Raw genomic sequence first — 25,520 nt, forward strand, 5'->3', positions numbered from 1 at the left:
GGCCCCTCACACCCTGGGGCACTGCCAGCCCCTTCTGGAATGGCAGGGTGGAATCAGGAGTGTGGGCAGCAGTGTCAGCCTGGGAATTTTGGTGACACACCCTTCTGATGGCTCAAGAAACCCCAACTGAGGCAGAGCAGACAGAGGGAAGCGTGTGGAAGGCAGGTCCAGCTTCCAGGATTTCTCTGCTCTACCAGCTGAAGCCCCACGGAAGGGGGAAGTGCCCCACATCTCCCTTGCACTCACTGAGAACTTCTCATAGAGCTGGTAGGTGAGCAGGGGGTTGGGGAGCTCACGGAAGTACAGCTTGCACAGGGAGCCCACACAGTGGATGTCCTGGATGTAAATGTCCTTGGTCAGGTCGGGAATCTGCTCGGAGTCAAACTCGTGGCTGGCAATGAGAACAGAGAAAGGGGTGAAGGGGTTTGAGGAGGAGGAATGAAATCAAACCCAGCACAAATTACAGCAAGGCTTTCCTGATTTACAGGAAAAAATAAACACTTAGTCACCAAAAACATATAACCCACAGCTGTGGGGCAGTCAGTGGGGATATTTTCCAAAAAAGAGACTTTTCTTTTTCCTAATAAAGCATTTTCAATTAGTTTTACAGCCAACTGGCTGCAATCCCTTTTGCTGCATCAGGGCTTTTCACAAAGTCTCCAGAGAACATCTTCCAAGACCACAAGAACAAGTTTAACTCCCAAGGGCTGTGACTGGGATTGCCCATAGGAACGATGAAAGCTGCTGTCCCTCTGCATTTCAAACACCTGGAAATGGCAGTGATAAAGCCCTGCCAGCAGCACTTCCATCGGCAGCACACGGAAACCAGTGAGTGCAGGAATTCCTGGGGAATGAGCTGATGAGCTGAGCCTGCCTCTGCTACAGGGAGAAGACAGCCAGGAACCGCATGAAGAAAACCCCATAGCACTCCCTTGGTTTTCAGAGAGAGAAAAAACCCCAGTCACCAATGTTTATGAAATAAAAGCTGAGCTCAGAAAGCTGAGGGCTGGCTTGCTGCTGGAGTATGTGCTGGGAAATGCTGTTTCCAATTAGCAGGATGCTCTAGGGGGATGAGGGTGGTGAGCCAGGCCCTGGGAGCTGGAGAACCTCGGGGTCCCTGCCAGAGTCTTTAGGCTGCTCACAGCCATGGGGACTCATCTTGCCAGCACTGCAACCACAGCTGGGGCTGGGTGTGGTGGCCCATCCCTGTCCTGTCCCCCACCCAAAGCTGGCAGGTTGTGCCCAGAGGGTCACACAACCCCTGAACTCACCCTGCCTGAGGAGCAGAACGTGCCCATGGCACCAGGTGTGTTTGCAAGTGGGCCCTCCTGGGATCGGGATGAGCTCCTTCCATCCCCAGACATGGACACTGCTTGTGGGAAGCACTTCAATTGCCCAGACAAGGGGCAGAAGAGGCCCCCACCTTCTAAGGGTGACCAGCCCATTCCTTCCTCACCCTGGAGACAGCAGAGGAGGAAAGGAAGGATTCAGTTCTCCACACTCCCAGTGTCCAGCACACACCACTTCCACAGGCACTTCCGACACCTTGCTCACTTCTGGGACAGAAACCCAGCTCCCTGCACCTGGCTCTAGAGAAAAGCTCAGGAAGGCACCAGCCCACCCCACACAAACACATTCAGCCCTGGCTCAAACTCCCTGCCCTTATCCTGCCCTACTCCAGTAGTTTTTCCTAGGAATAAAGCTCACACTGTATCAGCTGTTCCCCTGCAGAAGTGAATAAAGAGGGAAGAGAAGGATGCCCCACTGCATTCAACCCTCCTTCTCTGAACTGCACTGGCTGTTTCCAGAACTACACGTTATTCCTTTTGATCCAAAGGAAGATTTTGTTAGGTGAAGAACAACTCCACAGCTCTCAAAAAGAGCCAGGATACCAGGATACAGGGATCAACATCCCAAATCAACAGTGGCTGTTTGCCCACCTGCCAAATAAAGGCCGCTACTGCCCTACTGAAGAGCCAGCCTCTGTCCTGTGGAAATCTCCCACGTAGAATGAATTCCCTAACCTTTTCTCCAACCAAAAAGCTCTTTAAATCCAGGAGATCCACTTCTTCTATGGGAAACCTAAGAACAGTGATTCATTCATAAGGATACTGAAGCCCCAGCATTGGAATGAGCCTAATGCCCTGTTTATACAGCTGGGAGCTGCAGGAAGATGTGTCCTGTGTTCATCGAACACTCAAAAATGTGTACTGATTTACATGGGCAGGACAGTGTCATTAAGCCACGCCATGTACTCCCTTCCTTCTGTCTTTGAAACATCTCAGAAACGTGGAAAACAGGCTGTCACTTCATTCTTTGCACTGGAATAGGGAATGATGCCATTACAGTTTTAGAAAACCATCTTTAAAGCACCTTTGATACACAGTGAAGGAGAAAATGGTCTTGGCAACACAAAAGGGAAAATATGGACTAGGGCAGAGATTAGAAGGATGGTCCAGCACATGTCAAAATGGGGAATAAAGGGATATAACTGAAGCAATGGCAAATGTTTTATTCAGTCACAGCTCCAGTCAGAGCCTTTGGATCCTGCATATCAAAACCCTGGGACTAGATTTTTAATATGGGATGTACTGGGATAAGAAACAGGATTAATCTAAACCAGAACAAACCCAAATATCCAAGGGTTTGAACAGTCACTGTACCAGCTCAAACCTGCCCACTGAACTGGGGGACAGCTGGTACAAAAACAATACTCTGCCCATGGCAAATAGCTCTGTGCTGCCTCTGCAGACTGTGGGCCCAGCAGCAGTGCTGGAAATGAGTCACATGCACTCGGCACATCAGTGCTCCACAACAGAACATTCCATACCAAATGACAGGAGGGAAACAGCCTCATGAAAGAATAAAGGAAGTTTGCTGTGGTGCGAACAGCTCCTAACCAGAACACACTCCTGGCCCTTCCCTGTGCAGCCCAGCAATGCCATCCACCAGACTCAGGCACGCATCGTTTGCACATTCCCGACTGACTGCTGGTAAGCCAGGAGCCCAAGGCAGCAGGGAGAAACATCAGCTGCTCCAAAGCGCTCCCAGAGAGAGAAGGAGCAGAAATGAAACGTGACAGCACAGTGACACCAGGATCCCGATACTTTATCCTGAAGGAAAGCTCCCTGCAGGATGAAACTGCCTGAGGAAGGCAGGCTGTGCCCCTGCCTGTGCCAGGGGCTCCAAGGCGGGCCCTTACCGGAGTTTCTGGATGTTGGAGGCGATGCCGGAGAGCCGGTATATCCCATCCACAATGCCGTGCTTCTCGATGAACTCGGTGCAGCTCTTGAGGACCTGGGGCACTGAACAACAACAGCCACGGTTAGTAAGGCCCTGCTTCGGGCTGTGCTCTTGGCAGGTGCCATAAACTATTCCCACCTGGGCCATGGCTTCAGTTCCTCCTTACGCAAGAAAGCCTGGAGGAAATTTAACTTCAGGAAATGATATGGAAACTGGTCAGAGGTGTTCCTGCTATAACAAGGGAATGGCAGGATATGAATTAGGTCAAAAAAAGCCAGTTCTGGTCAGAGACAGTGCAGGTCCCATGACAACTCGCATGGCAACTGTGGTGTGAGATCCCATTCCAAGAGAGATGTAAAATGGAATAAATACTATCTTTCAAATCCACACAGGAATAACCTACCCTGCTTGGTTTAAGGAAATACAAACATCAGGGAGATGCTACTTTTGGCAGCACCAACAGGAGAGCTTTTACAACTGATAATTTCATCCCAAATGTCTGCCAGAGATAGGTGGATATGGAGAGCTCCACAGCATCCCACAGTCACAGAAAGTGCAGACAGAGCAAGGCATGACAGAATGGAAAAATCAGCCCAGGGGATATAATTAGGTGTCAAGTTAATACTGCAGCCGCTTCACCACCCCATTCCTTCCAGCTGGATTCCCAGGCTCATGCATATCCCGTGCTGGAGCCATGTGTCCATCCGTGTAAACCTGAGGAGGAAGAAATCACTGGATTTACAAAAGGCAGTAAAACTGCCCCGAACACAGAGAGAAAATCAGGATTGAGCTTCTGTGAGCATCAGCAAACCTTCATGGAAGAAGCTGGGATCCCTGTGGATCCCTCTGCCAGCCACCCTTTTGCAGCAGCTCCTCTGCTGCTGTCAGTCTGTTCTTTAGGTGCCAGGTCTGATCAATGTGCCACGTGACACAGATTCCGAGCAGGTCATGTGGCAAATCCCCTTACACCACGCAGCAAATGCCATCTGCCAGCCACTGCTGCTGCTGCACTCGGATGCTCCATGCTCCTCCCAGCCTCCACAACGCTGCTTTCCCAGCCTGCAGCAAACCCTCACAGCTGGAGGAAAGGCTCATTTCAGATGGTTCCCTGGAAATCAGCAGGTGTATCCCAGAACAGGGGAATGTCTGCTCTCCACTGGAGCACAGGACGGGGTGAAAGCTGTAAATCCTGCAGCACGTCAGTCACAGGCTCAGCTGGATCAGATTGGAACCTGCACCTGGAATTCTCCAAGGCACCAAGAGACAGCCAGAACTGAGCCAGGCAGGCTCCAGTGTTACAGTTCCAGGGATGTACAGCAGCTCTCACCATTTTCCAGTTGGGGCAGACTTCGAGGCAAGCAGAGCCCTTGTACATTAAGCCAAGAGCCTTGGGAACCAAGTGCTGCTTTTTGGGAACAAAAACTGGTGGAGGTGAAGCCTTGTGCTACCTCAGCATTGGTGAGCTCCAAGGAGGACCACAGCTGATGGCTTCAGGAACCAACAGACACGGTGAACCATCTGAGCTAGGATAGGAAACAGGTTCTTGTCGTTGTTGATTAGGAACAGCAGCAGTAACGACATACAGACTTCTGATCTCCAAGATGGAGTGAGATTTTTCAGCATCCTTAATATACAATTTCAAAAAAGAAACCCTACTGGACACCCGGAACAGTGACCCTTGACCATTATTTCCAAGTAAATAACAAGTTAGAAAAACACCACCTGCTAACAGTTTTCCACCTTAACCGTTTTTCACCTTCCAAAGATTGTTTTTGATTCCTCCTTGCAATCTCCCAGGCCAGTGTGAGAAAATTATATTATTTAATTTCACACAGACTGGTATTCTGCTGTTGCTGACTCTTGTTTTCAGTATCCACAGGTTCTCACTGAACACACCCAGAGCACATTGGGGACACATCCATCAGTCACCCACAATGACAGAAATGAGCAGAGCAGGTGGAACAAAAGACCTGGAATTCTTGTAGTGTCTCAGAAACATTTCTGGAGGACACACTTAAGCCTTTATTCAAAAACATTCAACACTTCTTGAAAGTTTTTAAGGCTGGAAGTGGACAGGGAAGGAGTTCCATCCTACTCACGCAGTGGCCAGAAAGAACTGAAGTGTGCACTGTACTGCACTACAGCACTGGGAGATGAGAGGGGCCCAGGTGTGACCTGTGCAGGGCAGCAGAGGTGGAACAGCTCCATCCCATGCAGTAAAGGACAAGGACGAGGACAAGGCTCTGTATGCTGACACAGCCAGCGGTGTTTGTGTCCTGTGGGAGAAGAGCACCCCAGACTGCCACACACACCTGAGCCAAGACCCCGTGGGATGTCCCTCTGCCTGTCCCACCACCACCGCTACAATGGGCCAGAGGTCACAGATCTCACAGTGACCTGCACAGGGCTGAGGCTCCATCAGCAGCATTTCCTGCATGCAGGAGTCCCAGAGGATCGGGCAAAGGAGTTTTCCCAAGCTTTGAAGTGCTATGGCAAGATCTCCTAAAGATGCAAATCCCAAAGACCTTAATGATCCATACTGCAACCACAGGAGGCGTCCCCTGGAACCAGCAGGACCCACTGAAATAAGTAAATCAAGACGCAAATAAATAAACAGGCAAATAAATCAAGAAGAAAACACACCAAGAGGCAGATAAATAAACAGCACTCTCCCTGCTTGCCCCATTCCCAGCAGGAAACCTGGAGTGACAGGGGGGCCCAAGGGAAGGCGAGGGCTGCAGCACCAATGCAGCCTCAAGTTCTCTTTTGTCATGGGAGAGCCTGGGCACAGTGAGAGTAATTAATATACCCTGAAAAGATCCCAGCAGGCTTGTTCCAAGCATTTCCTCATCTGGTTACCAGGACGATCTGTTCTTTAGGCTAAATATACCATACCAGCACCACGGATATTTTGGGCGAATTCTGCATGGTTGGAAAAGGGACTGAAATTCAAGTAGGGCTAAAATTGTACCTGAGGGGTCTTTGCTGGAATAGTGACTTCATTTTTCAGATTTCTGAACAAAGATGACACCTGGCCATTGGGTGTGTGTTTTAACCTTCTTCTGCCCTTTAGTACCCATTTTAGAGATGTACAACCATACATGGAGGGAATAGTGACTGTCCCCTCAGAAGGAAAAGACAGGAGGACAGCACAATCCCAGACTTAATTTTGCAAATGTCAAGTGTGCCCAGACCATCACCTACAGCAGCTTCTGATACCATACTGTGACTTTTTCAGGTATTTATGTCCATCTGTTGCAGAAATCCCTCCCCTGCAGGTGAACGTCTCAGTTCAGGAACTGATTTTGGCTTCCAGATGCCAAACCATAATCCAGATTTGAACCAATGTGGATGCCTCACCGAAGGGGACCCCAGCACATTTCATCATCACAGCAGCCAAAGGAATAAATTCAAGCCCTTCCAGAGCATCTCTCAGCTGGCTTGAAAGGTTTATTGCATCTCCGAGGGCTCATTAACTGCTTAATTCTCTGCCATTAAGAGGAAGCAGAAGTTCTATGGTTTTCATTCTGAAAAACACTTTGATTCATCCTCACATGAGGCATATTTCCTTTACTATCATCTTGTTGGGTGGGTTTTTGGTTTTTTGTTAATGTTTTGTAATGTTCCCTCTCTGGGATTTGGGAGGCTTGCTTGTGTTTTATTTTATTTTATTTTATTTTATTTGCACGTTACTGGAACCAGAAGTGTTTGTTCAGCCTGGGGCACGAGACCTCCCACCAAGCCCCCCACTGGCACTGGCATTTTCCCAAGAAACAGCAGTGGGGTGCAGGTCCCATAGGCCAGGCCTTGGGGCTGGACAATGGCCCAGAACACCCAAAATGCTGCTCCTCACTGAATTCTACACGTAACAAACCCACAAGGGAGCTCAGCCTCCAGGAGCACAGCAAACCCACTGCCCCGAGCGCCGCCTCAGCAGAGGTGACAACCAGCACCCAGTGCCAGCAGACTTGGGACGCACATGGGAAATCCAGACCTAAGTACAGAGGGATAAAGGCTGTTTTGAGCCACCAGGATAGAAATTGGAACAATCAGCCATCAGATAAAATGCAGGTGCAGGAGCTCAGCCCTGGTTGTCCAGGATGCCTTTGGGAACAGCTGGGAAGGACAGGCAGGGAAAAGCCAGCAGAGGAGGACACACACCCAGCACAGCACAGTGTCACTGCAGCAGGATGAGCCCCTTTCTTGGAATTCTGTGCCTGGCCAAGATTGACAACTTCCAGATATCTGGAATTAGCTAATAAATCCCAACTTCCTTGCAATTAATGCAGGAGTATGTAAAAACCTAACAAGGAATATCCCCTCTTGAAGAAATACAGTTGTTTTTTGTCCAGTAATTTCCCATTTTAACTCAGTTTCAGAACTGTCAAGGTTGGAAAAGACCTCTAAGATCATCAAGGCCAGTTTCCAAAAAACTGTCCAAGTATTTCCTTAAAATAAAAACAACAGTAAAAACCCTGTAATATTTCAGCCTGTGACTTTTAAACTTCTCATTTCTGAAGCTCTTCCCTCCACTTTAGTTACACAAAGGTGTGAGGCAGCAGAGGAGAGAGGTTAAGGATTTTCTCCTTATTGTTGCATGAGGAGCTCCCTATCACACAATATTGTACCTTCACATGTCATTCCACAGGAACACCAACCCCACCAGCCCCAGCACATTCAGAAAAACATCAAACTTTAAAAGACCCTATTCTCAGGACTTTTGTCTCACTTTTGTCTCATTCCTAAGTCCCTGTCCTCACGTTTGAACCACCATGAGAAATACAAGCCCAACCAAACAGATACTTTCCTTCCCCTCCAAGATGCTCAAGGCCATGCTGGATGGTGCAACCTGGTCTAGTGGAAGGTGTCCCAGCAGGTGGGATGGGTGGGATTTGAGGGCCCCTCCAACCCAAGCCAGTCTGGGATTCAGTGATCCTTCCATTCCCTGTCCCTCATGAGCCACATTTACATTATCCACACTGGTATAAAGTCCAAGCTGCCCCAGTCCCTGGTCACATGCACACAGTTCTTATCTAGAGTGTGACTTTTGCACTTGGGAAAGTGCAGCCATGGCAGAGTGGACCATAGGCTGTGAGCTGGATCCCTGATCCACGCAGGGCTCACAGCAGGATCAGCACCGGACTCTGCTTCCTCAGCCTGGAACTGTCCTTTATGGCAGCTCCGCCAGGACTGTGGAAAGCAAAGTGCAAAGTTCAGGCCTGGGGAACATAAATGCCCCTGGGCTGCATCAGACAGGGCAGGTCGATAGCCACGTCTGCCAGGTCCTGGGAGATCAGCAACGTTCCTGTGGCTGTGCCAGGACAGCCTGGAATCTGAGGGCTGCAGGAGATGCTCACTGCCACTATCTGTGATGGGGATGTACAGACAATCCCCACCACAGGCTGCACCCACACAGCTCACAGGGCTCAGGCTGAATCATTTTTAATACAAAATATCACAGAATCATGAAGGCTGGAAAAGCCTCTAAGATTGAGTCCAACTGCTCTCCCAGCACTGCCATGGCTGAACCATGTCCCCAAGTGCCACAACCCCACAGCTTTTAAATCTCTGGGCAGCCTGAGCAGTTCCAATGCTTGAAAACTCCTTCAGTGAACACATTTTTCCTAATATCCAACAAGACACTACTAATACTCAGATTTGGCCATAGTGCTGGAGCTTTTTTATTTAGACCAATTACACTCTCTCCAATAAACTGAGAGGGGGGAAAGTTTTCCCTGTGCTAAGAGCAGCAGGATAAGAGCAAAAGCAATTCCTGTACTGACTGTGACATTTTTCCTGTTTGTTCCCCTCACAGCTATAGTGTTTCGAAATGCAAATTAATTTTCAACTCCTGGCTGTCCTCAGGGTCACTCAGGCACAAAGAATCCTCTCCTCGCAGCTGCAGGCAGGGCAAGGGAGAAGAAGAGAGACAAACAGGGTCCTTTTTAACAGCAAAGGCTTGTGTTCCCTGCCCAGCAACCCCAAGGATGTCCCCCCAAACAAGGGATTCTCCACAGGGATCCCATGTATCCTTTTGTAATGCTGACCCCATATCCAATAATCTCAAATTCCAGCAACTCGGAGGGCAGATGGTGAAGCAATAACAGTGCCTGTTGTGGTTGGAAATTTGCCCAAAATAGTTCAAAACTATTGGCCTTTGCAAGTATCAACTTGTGTCCAGTTAGTTTGTGCAGCAGAGAACACATCTGCAGCAAGGGGAGTTCTCTACTCATCTCCAATTTGGGTCAACTGTTCCCTTTTTTCCCAGGCTCCTGGATCTGCCTTTGATGTCCCATGAGGCTGGGTGTGCAGAGACACTCATCGCCACATCCAGGGGGACTTCAGCCACATAAAGCACTCTGGCTTGCCACAGCTCAACAGCAGAAATGTTCAGATTTGGGATGCAAACCCAACCCAAGGAACACAATAAATACAGGGGGAACACACAGGTAAAATTTACATAATTCCTACAGACTTTCAGAACTGGATGTCACCTGCCAACCTGTGCTAGCACTAAGATAAATACTATTTGATATTTATATCCCACTTGTAATCTCCCAAGTACCTCCTGGGTCTTAGGAATTTACCTTGTGGCACCTTGGGGGCAGATACGGGTTATTAGTTTGATTGTACAAGCCTGGAGATGGAATGGGAGATAACAAACAAGTTCCCCAAAGCCAAAAATTTGTGGCAGGGACAGGTTTGAGCTTCCAGCTCAGGGCCAGAATTCTGTGTGCAGCATTGATTGCCTCAGTCCTTTGGAGATTGATTTTGAATTAAAAGATTACCCTAAATCAGAAAATACTGAAAGGAAACTGTTTTGGGCATGTTTGAGGCTGCCTGGTTTCAACATACTGCCAATTAAATTAAAAAAGGGACAGTCAGGACAGCAGGATGGAGGGAAGGGGATGGCTAAGACTACCTGGGAATTCAGAGGTTGCCAAACCACCACATCAAGCCACAGCAGTCCAACAGAATTCCTGCCCCAGAATGCAACTTTAAAACCTTTTCCCATCTTTCACCATGTGTGCACAGGGCTCTGTGCCACAGGGACTCAGGTGCACGTGAAAATGCTGAAACAGGCCAGGGTTTGTTTAGTGCGTAACAGAAAACTGTTTATAGATACACAAATACTACTGAGGGAGGCAGAGCAGAAGGATTTCCAGTATCCCCAGTTAGGTGGCCTTGTCAGGAAACAAGATCCACCCCTGATTTGTGTGCTGCAGCTCTATATATAAACAACCAAGCCCATATACCCAGGAGAGCATTACAGAAATTACTGGATGAGTAAGGATTGTTTTTCCTGCTGTGCAATGGAGAAGTTAGGATCCCCTTTTTAAAAAAACACCTGGAATGGGGTTGACAAGGTGAATCACCTCCAGATATCTCCACTTGCTTGGGTAACAAGAATAAAGGACTTGGGACTTTAAGGGACTCGGCACAGTCACACAAGAAATGTCTCAGCAGGAAAGAGAATTGCAACAAAAACTTCAGAACTCAGATTTGTGTCCTAATCATGAACTGCTTTAGGCATATAAATGCTTAAAAATAGAGACAGAAGGAAAACTGGGATAGCAGGATGCCAGAGATCAACCTGCTTGGACGTTTGAAACTTTTCAGTTCACATCCAAACTTGTCAGCTTGGATAGTCTGAAAATACCTGCTGAAAGCACAAAAATGCCCCAGGGGTTCATTCCCAGAGTGAGCACATCTAACACAACCCCCAGCCTCATCCAGAGCCAACATTCCCTCCCCCTGCTGGAATGGCTGTGGCCAATGTCACCATTCTGAGGGAAATGTCAAACCAACACTTCAATAAACCTTTGTAACAGAACAATATGTTATTGCCTGAACAAACCCATTGATGTGGCTGCCAGCATTCAAGGCATAACAATTCCAAGCATACCTGGCAATCACAGGCAAGGCTGCTGAGCTGCTACAGAGCTCCATGGGACCTGCAGGTAAAAACTGAGGGTCTATTTCATGTGGAAGCTCTGCAAATATTCCGAAGTCTTTCTAAAGAGAAATTCTTGGAGCAAAGCCATCATGAGCAGGGATTTCACCTGAGTCATCAGAACATTGAATCCCAGACAGGTTTGGGTTGGAAGGGACCTTAAAGCTCCCTCAGGACAGGGACAGGGCAATAACAGGGAGTGAGAATTGGTTACATTCACTCTCTTGGACTTAAAACAGCAAGAAAAACTGAAATTACTTCATCTGTAAGACTCAGCTGTCCTGAATTCCCCATCAAGGCTTCCTTCAGGGTGGCAAAGATTCCAAGCCAACCAGGCAGCCTTTTATTATGACGACAATTCTGAGCTAGTAGAAGGGGCTCCTCACATCAATAGCAGGAGCCAAAGGGGTGACAGAGATTGCCAAACCTGTGGCTGAGCTAAGGGAAACCAGGCTTTCAGAGACCCCAGCCAAGAGGCTGCCAAGATCTCGTTCCTTGTGTCTCTCTGTAGTAGTAACAGTTCCCTCTATACCCAACTCTGCCATAAATTACCACCAGAGGCAAATACAGCACCCAGCTGCAGGGAGGGGATAGCTCTAAGGCATGGATAACTCCAGAGGACCCCCAGCGAGCCATGGTGTCACCAGGATCCCCAAGGTGCTGCTATGGACCTTTCTGAAGAGCATCAGAACCAGCACAGGAGAATAAAACCATCCCTGGCAAACCCTTGCTGCCCCTGCACAGTCTACAAAGGGATGCAGATCCCCTATTTTCTGCTATTTGCTTCCATTTTGCTTTTTATTTAATTCTACTGCCTGTCCAAGTTAATTCTGAATAAATGAGGAGAACTGGAAAAACAGGAAGGACATAGAGCAAGATCAGTCTTGATCAGTGAACTTTGTCTTTGGTAGGCATTTACATTTTCAGCAGAAGTCAATGCCTCTTGCTGACCACACAGCATGGGTATTTTATAAAAACTAAAAAATCATGTATAGATCCTTAACTATAGGAAACTTGTCAATTAAAAATTCCATTTGTGAATATATCTTTTCCAGTGATGGAAGCTGCTGATGTATGAATGTGACAAAGGCATACAGAGGTACAAGCAATGGCATGTGCCATTAGCCTACAAAATCCTCTGTTGTATGATGGATTATCTCTGGAGGTGAATCCGTGACACCACCTCACTGGGGAACCCCAGGGTTGGCTTGTGTTTCAGTCAAACTGCTAAGGGAGAAAGGCTCATTCCTAACACGTGATAGGTGACAGGAACTTCTGGATGGAAGAAAAAACGGTGTCTCCATGCTCTGCAGTCCAAGCAATCCCAGCACATGATGCCCAGCAGTATTTGAATAAAAAGTAAAGTAACCCCTCATGTGCTGCAGCTCAAGCATCCCTCCCTTGCAGAACGGCAAGGTGGCGTTTCCCTGGTAGCTGCTGACCCTTCCTGCTGGGTGCTGACCCATCCCACCCCCCAGAGCAGCCCAGCCCTGCCTGGGCTCCCCGTGGGCACTGTGGCTCCATCTGACCCTTGTCCCTCCATCAGCTTATCAAGAACATGCCCAGCTGCCTGAGCCCTGCCTCTCCTGCAGCCCAGCTCCCCCACACCCCTGCCGGTGTCACCCCAAGGACCTGTGGGGAGCTCTCTGGGCAAACATTCTGAGGCAGGAACCAGGGCACAGTGCAGTGCAGTGGCTGCAATGCAGCATTCCACCAGCTCCCACACTCCACCAACATCCCCTGCTAGCACAATCCTGCTAATTTGGATCGGGCTAAATTTAAGTTCTATTTAGTTTCCTTCAAGAGAGAAAAGTTTTGGGAAAAAAAAAAGAATCTCTGCCTACAGAGGAAGTAAGAAAAAGGTCTTTTCAGGAGTCAAGGACTGGGGTGGATTTGCTGTATCTCACAGCTCCATAAAATTGTGACAGGACACAAGGAATGGCTGGAGCTGTGCCAGGGGAGGTTTAGGTTGGATACTGGGAAAGGTTCTTCCCCCAGAGGGTGTTGGGCACAGCCCAGGCTCCCCAGGGAATGGGCACAGCCCCGAGGCTACCAGAGCTCCAGAGGACAAAGCTCTGAGGCACAGGGTGGGATTGTTGGGCTGTCTGTGCAGGGCCAGGAGCTGAACTGGATGATACCTGTGGTACTTCCCAACTCGGAATACCCTGTGAATCTGTAAAACAAACCAGCAAGGCAGGCAGCAACTGCACCAACCCAACTGGGAACACTTCTGAGGGCAATGGAGAAGTATCAACTCCCTGCTGAGCCTGGTCTGCTGCCAAGTGACGCTTCCCTGGCAGAAAAGTATCCCAAGCCCAGCAGGAGCCAAGAGATGAGTAAGGCACTGGATGGGATGCAGACAGGACTCTTCAGGCAGGCTCCACGGGGTGTCTGGAGCTGACTGGAGAAATATTGTGCAAACCAACATACTTGAAGGGAGAATTACCACAGGCTCTGCCAACAGAGAAGTCCAAAATCCCTCAGATCAAAACTGGTTTTACTCCTGCAGGTCCCAGCCCATCATTCAGTGCTGACATGTGACAAGAGAGAAGAAAAGGACACTGCTGAGGAGCAACACTGGAAGCAACACACCTCTGCATACCCAGCCCCATGCCCAGGAGCCCTACGACTCCCAATTCCCTCTTTCCCAAGCAGCCTGGAGCACAGATGATTTTGAAAAATAATCCTGTGATCTGCCCATGACTCAGAACCTCACCAAAGAGACTGGACAGCAATGCGTCCTTCCCTCCTTCCCCTCACCTCCAAAAGCCTTTGGGGAAGGACTGCTTGGCACCTCATGAAGGTGTAACTCCTACCCTGGAAGGGCTCCAGCACTGTTTGGACAGCTCAGAGTGTCAGCACAAACCAAACTGGGACTGAAAAGCAAGCACACCAAAACCAACCCCCAGGACACTGCCCAGCACTCACCACAATCCCCACCACGAATCACCAGAAACAGAGGATGGTTTAGGATGCACTGCTCATCCCTCACACTGTTATTGTAAACACTTGTTAAATCCTCACCTCCCTCCCTGCAGCTGCTCAGTGTTCCTGCACAGTTCCACACAGGACACTCAGGGAATGACAAGCCACATTCTCCCCAGGGCAGCAGCACCACCAGCCTGTTGCTGCACTCCTCCTGCCTTCCCCAGACACCCCTCCCTAGGGAGAAACCTGGGCACAGACACATCATATCCCGATCTTTAGAGCTGCAGGTTCTGTCCCGCCAGCCTGGGAGGAACCTTCCAGCAGGGAGGGCATGGCCTCAGCACAGGCCCATCCCAAAAACTCAGATAATCACAACAAATGCTCTGCTAGGTCAGGACTTGGCGAGTGCAGCATGTGGACCTTTGCAGGATGGCATCCCAGGGCTCCTGCTCCCTAACAGCAAACCAGGGCACATTCCTGCATCACTCTCCTCCTGTGCATCCCATGCCAAACTTATCCTCCTCCCAACAGCAGCTCAGAGATGCAGAATGAGGGATTACTTTATGAGCCCACAGAAATGCAAGGTACTGCAGTAAGTGCAACATCACCTCTGTGTTTGTAAATCCCCTCTGGGTACACAGCCAACACATTCTTCTCCTGGCTAAGCAATCTGAGCCAGCTGCCTCAGTGCAGGGTTTATTAAAAATATCTTACACTTATTGCAGTTTTTGTCCTTATCTCTTTTATTCTCTCCTTCCGCTTTCCACTCAGTTTCAGAGATTCATGATCACAGAATTTGGGTTGCTCGTGTTGTTTCTCAGCAAATTCTTGAAAATTTGTCATCTTCACAAAGCTGGTAACTAAGAAAATTCTTATAATTCCAGTTTGTTTCAATATTGCATTTTTGAGGTGCACATGATGCCTTGGCACTCACTGCAATCACTAGGGACAGTGGCATTTGCTCCTTCAGCCCTGATAAATATTTTTGGGGATTGGACATTGACCCAATAAAACTAACACAAGCTTAAACAAATCAATGAATGTATTGGGTTCTTTTTATTCTTCTGAACTCCCATGTTCTAGGCTGTGATTCCAAAATATCACCAGCAGGTACCACACACAGAGCGTGCTCTGAGCTCCTGGAAAAAGCACTTGATGTTGTGATTATGAGAAGCAGCTTCTTTAATGCACCTCAGGCCCCTTTCAGCAGGTCAGCACTGCGAGAGGCTCCACAACTGAGCTACAGTAATGCTACAGGAGAAAGGAATCTTAAAATGCTGTGCATGCAGAGCTCAGCTCACAGGGATGCAGAAACGTCTCCACGAGCCCCATCCCAGGGATTACGTCACTGGGAATACAGGTCAGGGAGCTGAATCACACAGAAAACAACAATCCTGCTGTGGGAAACAGAGCCATGCCCCTACTGGCAACACTCAAATTGGATCTGCTTCACTCCAGGGAGTTAGCAAAGGGTTATTAAATAATGGGTGAAAGCAGCTGGTGACTCCTGAGCTGAGGGATCTCATTAGCACAGCCCAGACAGTGCCACCCCTATGTGTGGGACAGTGGGGAGAGACCAGGACAAGGACAGAGATCCCAAAGACTGTCACACAAGAACCTCCAGCGGAATTAAGGCTGTTTAGTTCAGCTCAGGATGTGTCTTTGCTAAATAAACCACCCCATGAAGCCAGGGGAAGAAGTCGGCACAGAGGGCAGGGAAAAGCTTTGGCCATTGCTGACTTGTGCCTAATGAAATCGGACAGGAGGAGGGCTGGGGATGAAAGGGAATTCCCTCCTTCCCATCCCTGAGCTCACTCTGCTGGCATGGCTCCTGCCTTCCAGGAGTGCTCCCACAGCATGCACATAAAACCTGTTCCAGAGCCCATGCAGTGAATTACCTACTCTTGATGCAGTTCCACATGGGTCACTGTCTGTTCCTGACTTCAAACCATCTCTGGTGCTTTTCAAGCCCCAATAAGGATCTCTGCTGGTTCCAGCCGAGCCAGCAAACCTGGTCACAGTTCTGACTCCATAAAGACAAGCACAAACTCAGCAGCAGCTGGTAGTGAAACACTTTTATGTCAGGTGAGGGAGTGCATATCACTGTGACCACCAAATCAGCTGGAAAAGGAGCAAGAAATGGCTCCCTGCCCTTTGCCAGCCCTTTTCCAAAAGGCATTTGGATGAAAAAGGAGTCTGAAGATTCATTGAAAACAACTATAACAGAGAAAGTCGTTTTCTGCCCCACACGTCCCTCTGCCTGCACACAAAAGCTGGAAGACATCAGATGGCCAGCTCTAGCACAAGAAAACTGCTGCAAAGGCACCCAACAGATCCCATCACTGCTTTCCTGATGGCCTTAGCTCCCAGGCAAACCACCTACAACCCACAGCTGCTCCAGGCTGCGTTCCCAAACATCCCTGGGTGTGGGCTTCCGATGGGAACGGCCTGGCCTGGGGAGATGGGACAGCACCCGAGTGCTCTGGCTGCATCTCAGCACCTGCAGGAACCTGGACTGGAGATGGCATAGAGAAAGGGCAGGAAAGAGCCCTGTGAAATCAAAGCTCATCCCAGGAAGAGTGGTAACAGTTGTGTAATTTTTTCCTTGGAATGGAGAGGTTTTGTCCTCTGCCTCCCTGAACTGATGGGGAGGGAAAAGGGACCCTGAACAGAGAGGAAAAGTCAGCTGTGAGGGAACACAATATTCAGTTAATTCCTGTAAATCCTGCAAAATCCAAGGAAAGGGCAGATGAAGGATTTACACTGCAAATTGTGTGAATCATACAAAGGTACTGAGTTAATAGAAATGTAGGGGTTTAACATGCCTGTTAATTAATCACTGACACACAAATAAAGCTTACATTCCTGGAAAAAAGTACTTCTTTGAAGACTTGAAGAGGTTGAAAACCTATCTGTAGAAGCTGCAGCCACCTTTAGCACTCCCACATCAAACCACGATGCTTCCCACACTGAAGCACAACGTTTGCTTCTCACTAGCCTCAGTTTCCCTTTCAGCCACAGATTAGTATCACACATATGTCTCCCAGCAGGACCCTGAACAGCTTCAATCACCCTGACAAATTCCCAGCAGAGGAGGAACTCAGGAGCAGGTTGTTTCTTACCGTCATGGCCGGAGTTGAGCAGGTGCTCCCCCAGGTCACAGCCAAACACCCTTTCCTTGAGGATCCCCCGCTGTTTCAGTTTCTGCTTCGTTGGGCGCGACTTCATGAATGTCCGGAGGAAGGTGATGAGTTTCCCGTGCTTCTTTGACACTGCACAAGACAAGGGACAGCCACTTCATTCCAGAGCTGGCAACCACTGAGCAGAACTCCTTCTACAGAGCACGTAAGAACTGTAGTAACATTGATATCAATTACTTACAGGAACAGATTTTCCAAGGTCAGACACAAAACTTGGCTTTTGTTCCAACCCTTGACTAGGGCAGAGTTACCAAGAGCGAGCTGGAATGGAAGGACTAACACAAAGACACACTTCTCTGCAGAGCAGCCTCAGGCAGGAGCCACCTGAAGGGCTGATGGTGGGCAGCACCTGGGAGGGGCAATTTCATCTCTGGGAATGAGGCTCAACTGAGAAATCTGGTAATCTCCTGTGCAAACCAATGTGTAATCTACACACAAAAATGCAGCTTTGTGACTGGCCCTCATTCTGGTCTGAGGCCCCTCAGAACAAAGGGCTGACTATAATCTCTGAGAATCCATGAGAGCCCAACCTGCCCTCCCAGCGCGCTGGGGCCTCACTGCCCCTCACCACACCTACACAGGCACCACCCCAGAGCCTCAGCAACTCCCTTCTCAAGCCATCACAAAATAAAAACACAGAATCAGAGTCACTGAGGTTGGAAAAGCCCTCCAAGGCTATCGAATCCAACAGTGCCCAATTGCCACCCTGTCACCCTACCCAGAGCACGGAGCATCATATCCAGCACTGACTGTCCCTCGGACACCTCCTCGTTCATCCACTGAACAGGTCACTAAGGCAGCTGATGGAAGAGATGCAGTTTATCCTCTCCAGAATGAATACAAGCAGCCTCCAACGAGAGGAGCATGTGCCTCAGAAGCCACCTTCCAACCTCTTGTGCTGTCTCTCCGGGCTGTGCTGGGGAAGCTCCCGTCCCTCTGCTAAAACCACCTGCTCAGGAGCTGAATCCCAGTGCAAGGCAAAGGAGAGCAGTGGGTGACAGCAATGACCTGGCCCTGGAGGAGAGGCCAGGCTCAGGCTGAATAGGAGCAGAACAATGCCCTGGAATGTCAATGTTCCTCCAGAGGCCTGGAGCCTCCCCAACAAAAGTGTCATTGTTTACACGATTTAAAAGCAGTTTAATTCAACAGAAGAGCTCTACTGAAAGGAACAAACCCTTGGGTACAAAGAGCCGTGCTTTGTGAGGAAGCTCGGGAAGTTGTAAAGGCTCCTGCAGCAGCAGCAACCACTCCCCTGCTCCTCCCTCTCATCCCAGGCAGGAAAGACAAGAACTGTATATTCCACCTGCATTAAACCCACAAATACTGCAATCAAGTATCAGCAGAGTAATACCTTGCAAAGCAACAAAGACCCCTGGGGACAGAGGTTCAGCCCTTCAGTGTCACCTCTGCTGCCTAATGAAATGTGAAATACAGAGAGCAGCTCTGAAAGTGGGACTCAGCAAACCAAATATGGATGGGCACTGCTTCACTCAGGGGGGTTCTTGGGACACGGAAAACCTTGTCCCAAGATTGTGGTTATACCACATAATGCTTCAGGACACTTTAGTCCCTTCACACAGCTGAATATTTCTCCTTCCATTTTACTAGACACTGACAGGGTCCTTCTGTTGATATATGTAATAAACCTGATATATTAATACTTTTTTATATAATCAACCTGGTTCCACTGACCTCAACAAATTTGTCCTGATGTGAGGAAAGCAAACTTCTCCTTCTGTACAAAGTCCCCTGTAGCAGTACAACACCAAACTGATCCTCAGCACCACCTGAATACCCAAAATCCCAAAATCCCCATCAAACGCTGCATCTGCATCCTCAGCAATCAAACCAAATTTATTTAACCACAGGAGCCTTGAGCATGACAAACTGTGGCTGTGGGGGCTTTAATTAAAGGAGTGTGTGCAGTTTGACATATTTTTTAATTGCACGCAATAAAAGAACAGGTTGTGCTGACGTGCCAAAGTTAGGATGGGGTTTGGTTGTATCCATCATCACAGGAAAAAAAGGGCTCATTTATCCCCCCGTATCAGCCCAGCTCAAGGATGAGACAGTGTCATCCTGACTCGTGTGGAATTTCCAAGGTTAGCACCCTGGGGCTGCTGTGGTAACACCACTGGAGGTGAGAGAGCTGAGACATGTTTTTACAACAGGCAAACAGAGCACCTGCTAATCCAAATAAAGCAATTGTTAATACGTGTGTATTCACTTAAATAATTTCATACTCTGTATACTATGTACCTTGCTTGACTTAATGAAAAATGAGCCCATCAGAGAATGGATTTGAAATGGAGAAAAAACTTATCCAAGTCTAGAAGAAATTCTACTACTAACACAGATCAAAAAGTGACTTTTGGATGTCACCTCAGCACTAAAACCAGAAAAAAAACCCTGCAATGGATATACTTCCATGATCCAAAGATGTACTCGGTTTGCTATTGGCATCATTGACCAGAAAACTGACTTGAGTTTTTAAAACACAATAAATCTCCTCTGCCTTTAAGCCACTCAGTGCAGGTTACAATAATTGTCCTGCTTTCTGCACCATTAAGCAGACTCCCACAAACTCCCTGCCACAGAGAAGTGGTGCAGCAGTCAAGGACTCTGTGAGGGCAGGTTCAGCCACCAGAAATTCCCTTGTCCCCAGCCTGTGGAAGTGTTTGCACAGCTCCTTGGTCACACAGGGCCTGCTCTGCTCATCCCAGATCACTGCAGAGCCTCTCTGAGGCTGAATCCGGCTCTGAGGGCTGTACCCACACAGGAATGATTCACTCAGGCTTCTGCTGGGTGGGGGAGAACAAGAGAACAGCAAGAAAACCCGAGCAGTCATCTCCCTGCTGGCAGGTTATTAAGGAGAACAAAAGCAGGTAGGTGTCTGAGAGGGATGAGCTCTCTCCTGAGCTGTGGGAGCTGCCTCCTGCAGCAGCAGAAAAGGTGGGATCCTCCCACCCTCTGGCATGACCGACCCTCGAACCACCAGCTCATCCCGAGGGATTAATTCCTGCTGCATTGTGGTTTAGGTGAACGCAGCACAGCACACCCAGGCTCTGGATAAGCACCAATGCCAAAAGCTGCCAGGAATGCTGCAGAATCTGTGTTTTCTCAAAGCTTTGCTGCCCTACAGGTGACAGAGACAGCAGCAGCCAGCAGCGTTCTCCTGCTGCAGCAACCAATGACTCTTCTGCACCCAGAATTGGTGACTGCAGGAAAACCAGGGAATCAAGGTACAGGGTTTAGACCTGAAACAAATCTACAAGTGTTACAAAACAAGCAGATGTGGATAAAACAATTAACCCTTTCCTACCATTATTAATAAGCACTATCACTAATAAGCAGGGACATGATAGAACTGATCCACTCACAACTTGCATCTCCACACAAGCTGTTAATAAACTCAAGAACCAGCATTAGTAACAGATCATTTCAAATGGCTGCTGTGCTTTAAGTTACCAACTGAAAGCCAAACCAAACTGAACAAAAACTCCAACGTTTATCTACATTACTTTCCACCTCGAACTTAACCACTACAAAATACATTGCTTACCAAGAAATGGAGACTTTCCTAGAAGGAGCAAGGGGTGCTTTTCCTCAGAAAGGCAGATTTGGCTTAATATCTTGGCCTGAAGAAGCAAAGAAAAATTCTCCATCCAGTGGAGAGAGCCTGGCTGAAAAATCCCCCAGATGAAACCCAACTGAAAAACCCCACCTGAGTCTGTACCACTTCTGAAGTTTTGCTGGCACAAATGTGTCAATTAGCAGCATGGAAAAAAATCTGCCCCCCGCTTTGCTGTCATAACTATGCTGGCCAAAGACTTTACATAGTGGGAAGGTGAGGAAGGAAAAGGAATCCTTGTGCCAGGTAGTTCATTGTAGCTTTGGGAAGCTGCCCAGTACCTCCCCCAGGAACATTTATGGATCAGGCAGTGCTGTTGCTGTTACACCACCAACACTGGCAGTGCGAGTGAGGCCCCAAATCCCCCTGATACTGCTAAAAGCTATTAAATAACAATCACTTCATGCTTTCTGCAGCTTTACTGGAGAGCTGTGCCAGCCATCAGCTCTTCATCAGCTTCATGCTCTTGCTCAGCACAACGTGCTGTCCTGAAAGCTCACAGGGATCTTTTGGGATTTGCTGAGGACTCCTGAGCCTTCCTCTGAGCTCAGCATGGTGGCACTCCCAGGTGTCCCCACACCACAAGCTCAGCCCACAGTGGCACTGCTGGGTGTCCCCACACTGTTCCCTGAGGCTGAGCTGAGCCACTGCCGTGAGCTGGATTAGAAATAATCTGCTGCCCCGATGCTCCCAGGGCAGAGCTGGGCCAGCCCAGGTGAGACAGCCCAGAACCGAGCTGCTCCCGCTGGTCCTGATCCCTCCTGGGCCCCATGGATTTGTTAGGGGGGGATGCAGCTCTTTGGGATTCACAGCACAGTCCAACAACACCACGTGGCTCAGCCCAAACTCCACAAGTGATGCCTGCCACAAAATCCTTCCCAAGACCACTGCAATATTTAATTACAATTGCCCAAAGTGCTGCCAGCAGAAGGAAAGGTAGGATGGCAAAGAGCATGGGCTCCTTCTGATTCCTTGCCTTTGGATCATAGAGACAACAGGAAAAACCCTTTTAACAAACAAACCCAGCCTGCGTCCCCAGATTTGTTCTGCTCAGCAAGAAAAGCCCCATGAGGCAAAGGCTCAAGAACAAAACACAACCCAGCCAACCCTGCAGCAGCACAGCATCTCCCAGCTGACTCATCCTGCTTCTTTCCAAAGGCTAGGGGACATCCAGGCAAATGGTGACCTGGCAACAGACTGTAAACACAGAATCCCAGAGTGGTTTGGGTTGGAAGGGACCGTAAAGCTCATCTTGTTCCAAACCCCTGCCATGGGCAGGGACACCTTTCACTAGACCAGGCTGCTCCAAGCCCCATCCAAGGCAATGGCAACTTCCTCGAGGACACCCTCCCAAACTGCCTGCCTGTTTCCCAAGCCCTCTGCCTGTTCCCTGCAGCCTCATTAGCCTTTGCAAAGGGAAAACAAGCCCTTGCTCCACAAACAAAGAGCACCTGTCCCATTCCCTGTTGGTAGCACAAATATTTGGGGTTTGACAAAATCCCCTTCCTAGGGTAATAGCAGTATGTTTTCTGATGCAGAGTTAGCAAACTTGGACTCCAGGAGAATCATCTTGGAGGGTGTTTGCTGACCCACATTCCCAGCACATGGGCAGCCTGTTTGTTTCTGTTATTCCCAGTGATTTTACAGGTCCCAGCACCCAGCTGGCCCCTACTGTGAGAGGAGCCTGGAGCTCAGACCAAAGCAACAACACGTGTGGCTGCAGAGCTCCACAGCAATCAACAAATTGCACGGGTAGGCACAAAATCAAAGATGGAAAAAGATGTGGGAATGTCATAAAGAAAAACATTACAAAACAAAAGTGAAATCTATCCTCTCTGAAGGGAGATTTACAGCAAACCAGGCAAAAATTTTTCCAGGCTATTAGTCCCTCCAGAGCCATTCTCTTCTAAAATTAAACTGCTGCAGGGAGAGAAGGAGAAGCAACAGACTCTTCTGAAAAAAAAGAGCAGCACCAGGAATCAGGAGATGAGAAGCAGGGGTTCTTTTTGCCACACATTTCCTGTGCTCCTAATTCTGCACACTCAGGATCACACAGAAGGGTTAGAGTGGAGCGAGGCCAGCTGGGTCCCTGCACAGCACTGGTTATCCTGACCCCTCCTGAAAACATCGGCCAATATACTCAATATCCCCCCACACTCGGAAAAACCCGCTCTGCAGACCCACATCTCACTGAGGAGAAGTGATGCCAAGCCAAGAATTGAATCACATCTCTTAGTTCTCTGTCATGTTTCTTAGCAACAAGACATTTTCCTCCTTCCCTCCTGCCACAGCACATTCTATTTTGGAAGCTGATTTACACAGCCCTAAAAATCCCAAGCAGAATGTGGAACCACGCACCACTAAGCACCATCCCTTAGTCCTTGAACAGGATGCTGGGTTTGAAGAAGGACCAACCAACGCAGCAACAATCTCACTAATCTTTACACTGGGCTCCCTCAGCAGGCATAAAGATTTTCAAGAGATAATTTAAAATTCCATAGATATGAGAGTCTAAAAATATCTCTCTATCTCAAATAACTTCCATAAATGTGTACTGACTGGTTTGTCATGAACAAAAGCAAAATAAATGTGTGTTTTCTAATGCTGCAGCATTTCTCTTGTGCCAGGCTGCCATCAGTTAAGGCTGGGCTCTGAAGTGAAGAAATATATTTGTTAAAGGTGATTAATGTCAGTGTAATTTGATAAAAACCATTCAAATTAACTAAGACAAGAACCAGCCAAGGATAAGGGCAGATTTCCAGCTACCACGAGAGCCCCACACATATGGAGAGTAAAGTAGGTCATTGATAAGAGCTGGTACTGTTTATTTACAAAGCCTGGTAATAAGGAAGCTGCATCTCTTGCATCTGCCCAGGCTCCTGCAGCCATCCTTTGGGCAGTGACTGTGCAATGACCTCAGCAAACTCCAGCTATTCCCCATCCCTGCCAACAGCAGCCCTTGGCTCAGGTCGGCTGCTCTTGGTCAGCACAGGAACATCTGGCACCAGAGATCCACCAGCCTGGCAACTCACACAATTTCTTCAGCTTCTGCTGCATCTGGGTCTGGTCACTCCTCTGCCAGAGACAGGACACTGCAAATCCAGAAGCTACCAGCGTGGTGGCTACTTCCATTCAACTAAAATCACATGTCTGTATCGCATGATCCTGACATGCACCAGGATCTTCTACAAGTGTGAACTGCCTGGAGAAATTCCTTTATGGCCACGAGAAAACACAGACAGGAACCAGGATTCAACGTACAACAGCAAAAACCTCTTTTTCCGTGCTCTCCTGCCAATTTTTTTGAGTGTTTGTAATGGCTTAAGAACGATAACCACCAGTTTAGTCTGATGCAAAAGTCTATCATCTTCGTCTGATACCAAGAAACCTGTGCTATTTCCAGCCTTAAGACATGACTGATCTTTGCACAGAATCTAAGACCCTAAGGGAGCACTAAGATGATACAGCCAGACCTGCTGAACAAACAGACCCCAGCACATCTTCGAAACAATCCCTGAAGGAGAGCACACCTGCCTCAGGGCAGCGATACTTGGCCAGGAGACATAAATCAGTTATTTATGTAGTTGAAGGCTAACAAAGACATGAGAGAGGTTTCAAAGGTTCAAGAGCTGGCAAGGTCAATCCAATAATTCTATCAGCAAGTTTAAACTGTATTTTGGAAAAAACCAACAGCTCTGACTAACAGAGTCCCGGTGACGATGCAGCTGAGACAGGCTGGGACAGGTAACTGGGGGAGGAAATAATGATGGATGGAGCTCTAGTGCAAAGGAAACCAGTTATTAGAGGTCCAGTCCAGAAAAGGAGTGGGAGCTGAAAACAAACCGATAGAGATTTAGCACATGTGGCAGTGGGGTCAGCAGCTTAGGTGACACAAAGAGGTCACAGGGCCAGCAGCAAAACTGGGAGACAAGGGGAGCAAATTGTGAAATGTGGAGCTAGGAGAAAAATATCCAGAGAGACACTTGAAATATCTTTTTTCTCTTTCATTCTAGCTAAATCTCTGTGTTCTAACAGAGCTTAATGCAGTCCTTTTGCTTATCTCGCCTGCCCTGGAGACTGAGGGTCCTTTAGAAAGGCTGCTCTGACTCAGGTGACCATCACCAGAACTGAACACCAGATCTGCCTATCAGGGAGATGGTGCCAGCCTCCCACCCACATTCACTTGGGCATGCCAGGATTGTTTGACCTCGCATGCCCAAACTCACACCACATCCAAAGATGTGAGATCTGACACCAAAATGTGCTTGTGTGCAACTCTGCATTCCCACTGAAGAGGATGTGACACTGTAATCTGAGGATATCTCTGATACACAGTTTGCATGGTTTGAAAAGAAACCCAATTTCAGAATGACCCTAGAGGTTGTGTTGATGTGGCCTGTGAAGGATGTTACTGGTTAAAGGAGTTGCTGGAACCTCAACTGAGGCATCAGCATTAAGGGTAAGCATGACCATCAACAACCAGCAGCCTGTGCTGGATAACTCTGCAGACACAACTCAGGGAGAAATGGATGTACACACTCAAGAGGCAAGATGTCACCTTGGC

At 48.4% G+C, this 25,520-nt stretch overlaps 1 protein-coding gene across 6 annotated transcripts in view; it reads right to left on the reverse strand.

The window, feature by feature from the left end:
- ARHGAP32 (Rho GTPase activating protein 32) overlaps nucleotides 1-25,520 on the reverse strand; it is a 239,395-nt gene that overhangs the window by 18,613 nt on the left and 195,262 nt on the right. For all 6 annotated transcript variants that reach the window (XM_063417974.1, XM_063417972.1, XM_063417971.1 and 3 more), the window contains 3 exons: nucleotides 17,248-17,397; nucleotides 3,203-3,305; nucleotides 247-391 (listed from right to left, as the gene is read on the reverse strand). In XM_063417974.1, the coding sequence (XP_063274044.1) occupies nucleotides 247-391; nucleotides 3,203-3,305; nucleotides 17,248-17,397 (398 nt within the window). The remainder of the gene's footprint in view (nucleotides 1-246; nucleotides 392-3,202; nucleotides 3,306-17,247; nucleotides 17,398-25,520) is intronic.

This window comes from Prinia subflava, chromosome 22 (assembly GCF_021018805.1).
Source record: "Prinia subflava isolate CZ2003 ecotype Zambia chromosome 22, Cam_Psub_1.2, whole genome shotgun sequence".
Classification (NCBI taxonomy): Eukaryota; Metazoa; Chordata; class Aves; order Passeriformes; family Cisticolidae; genus Prinia; species Prinia subflava.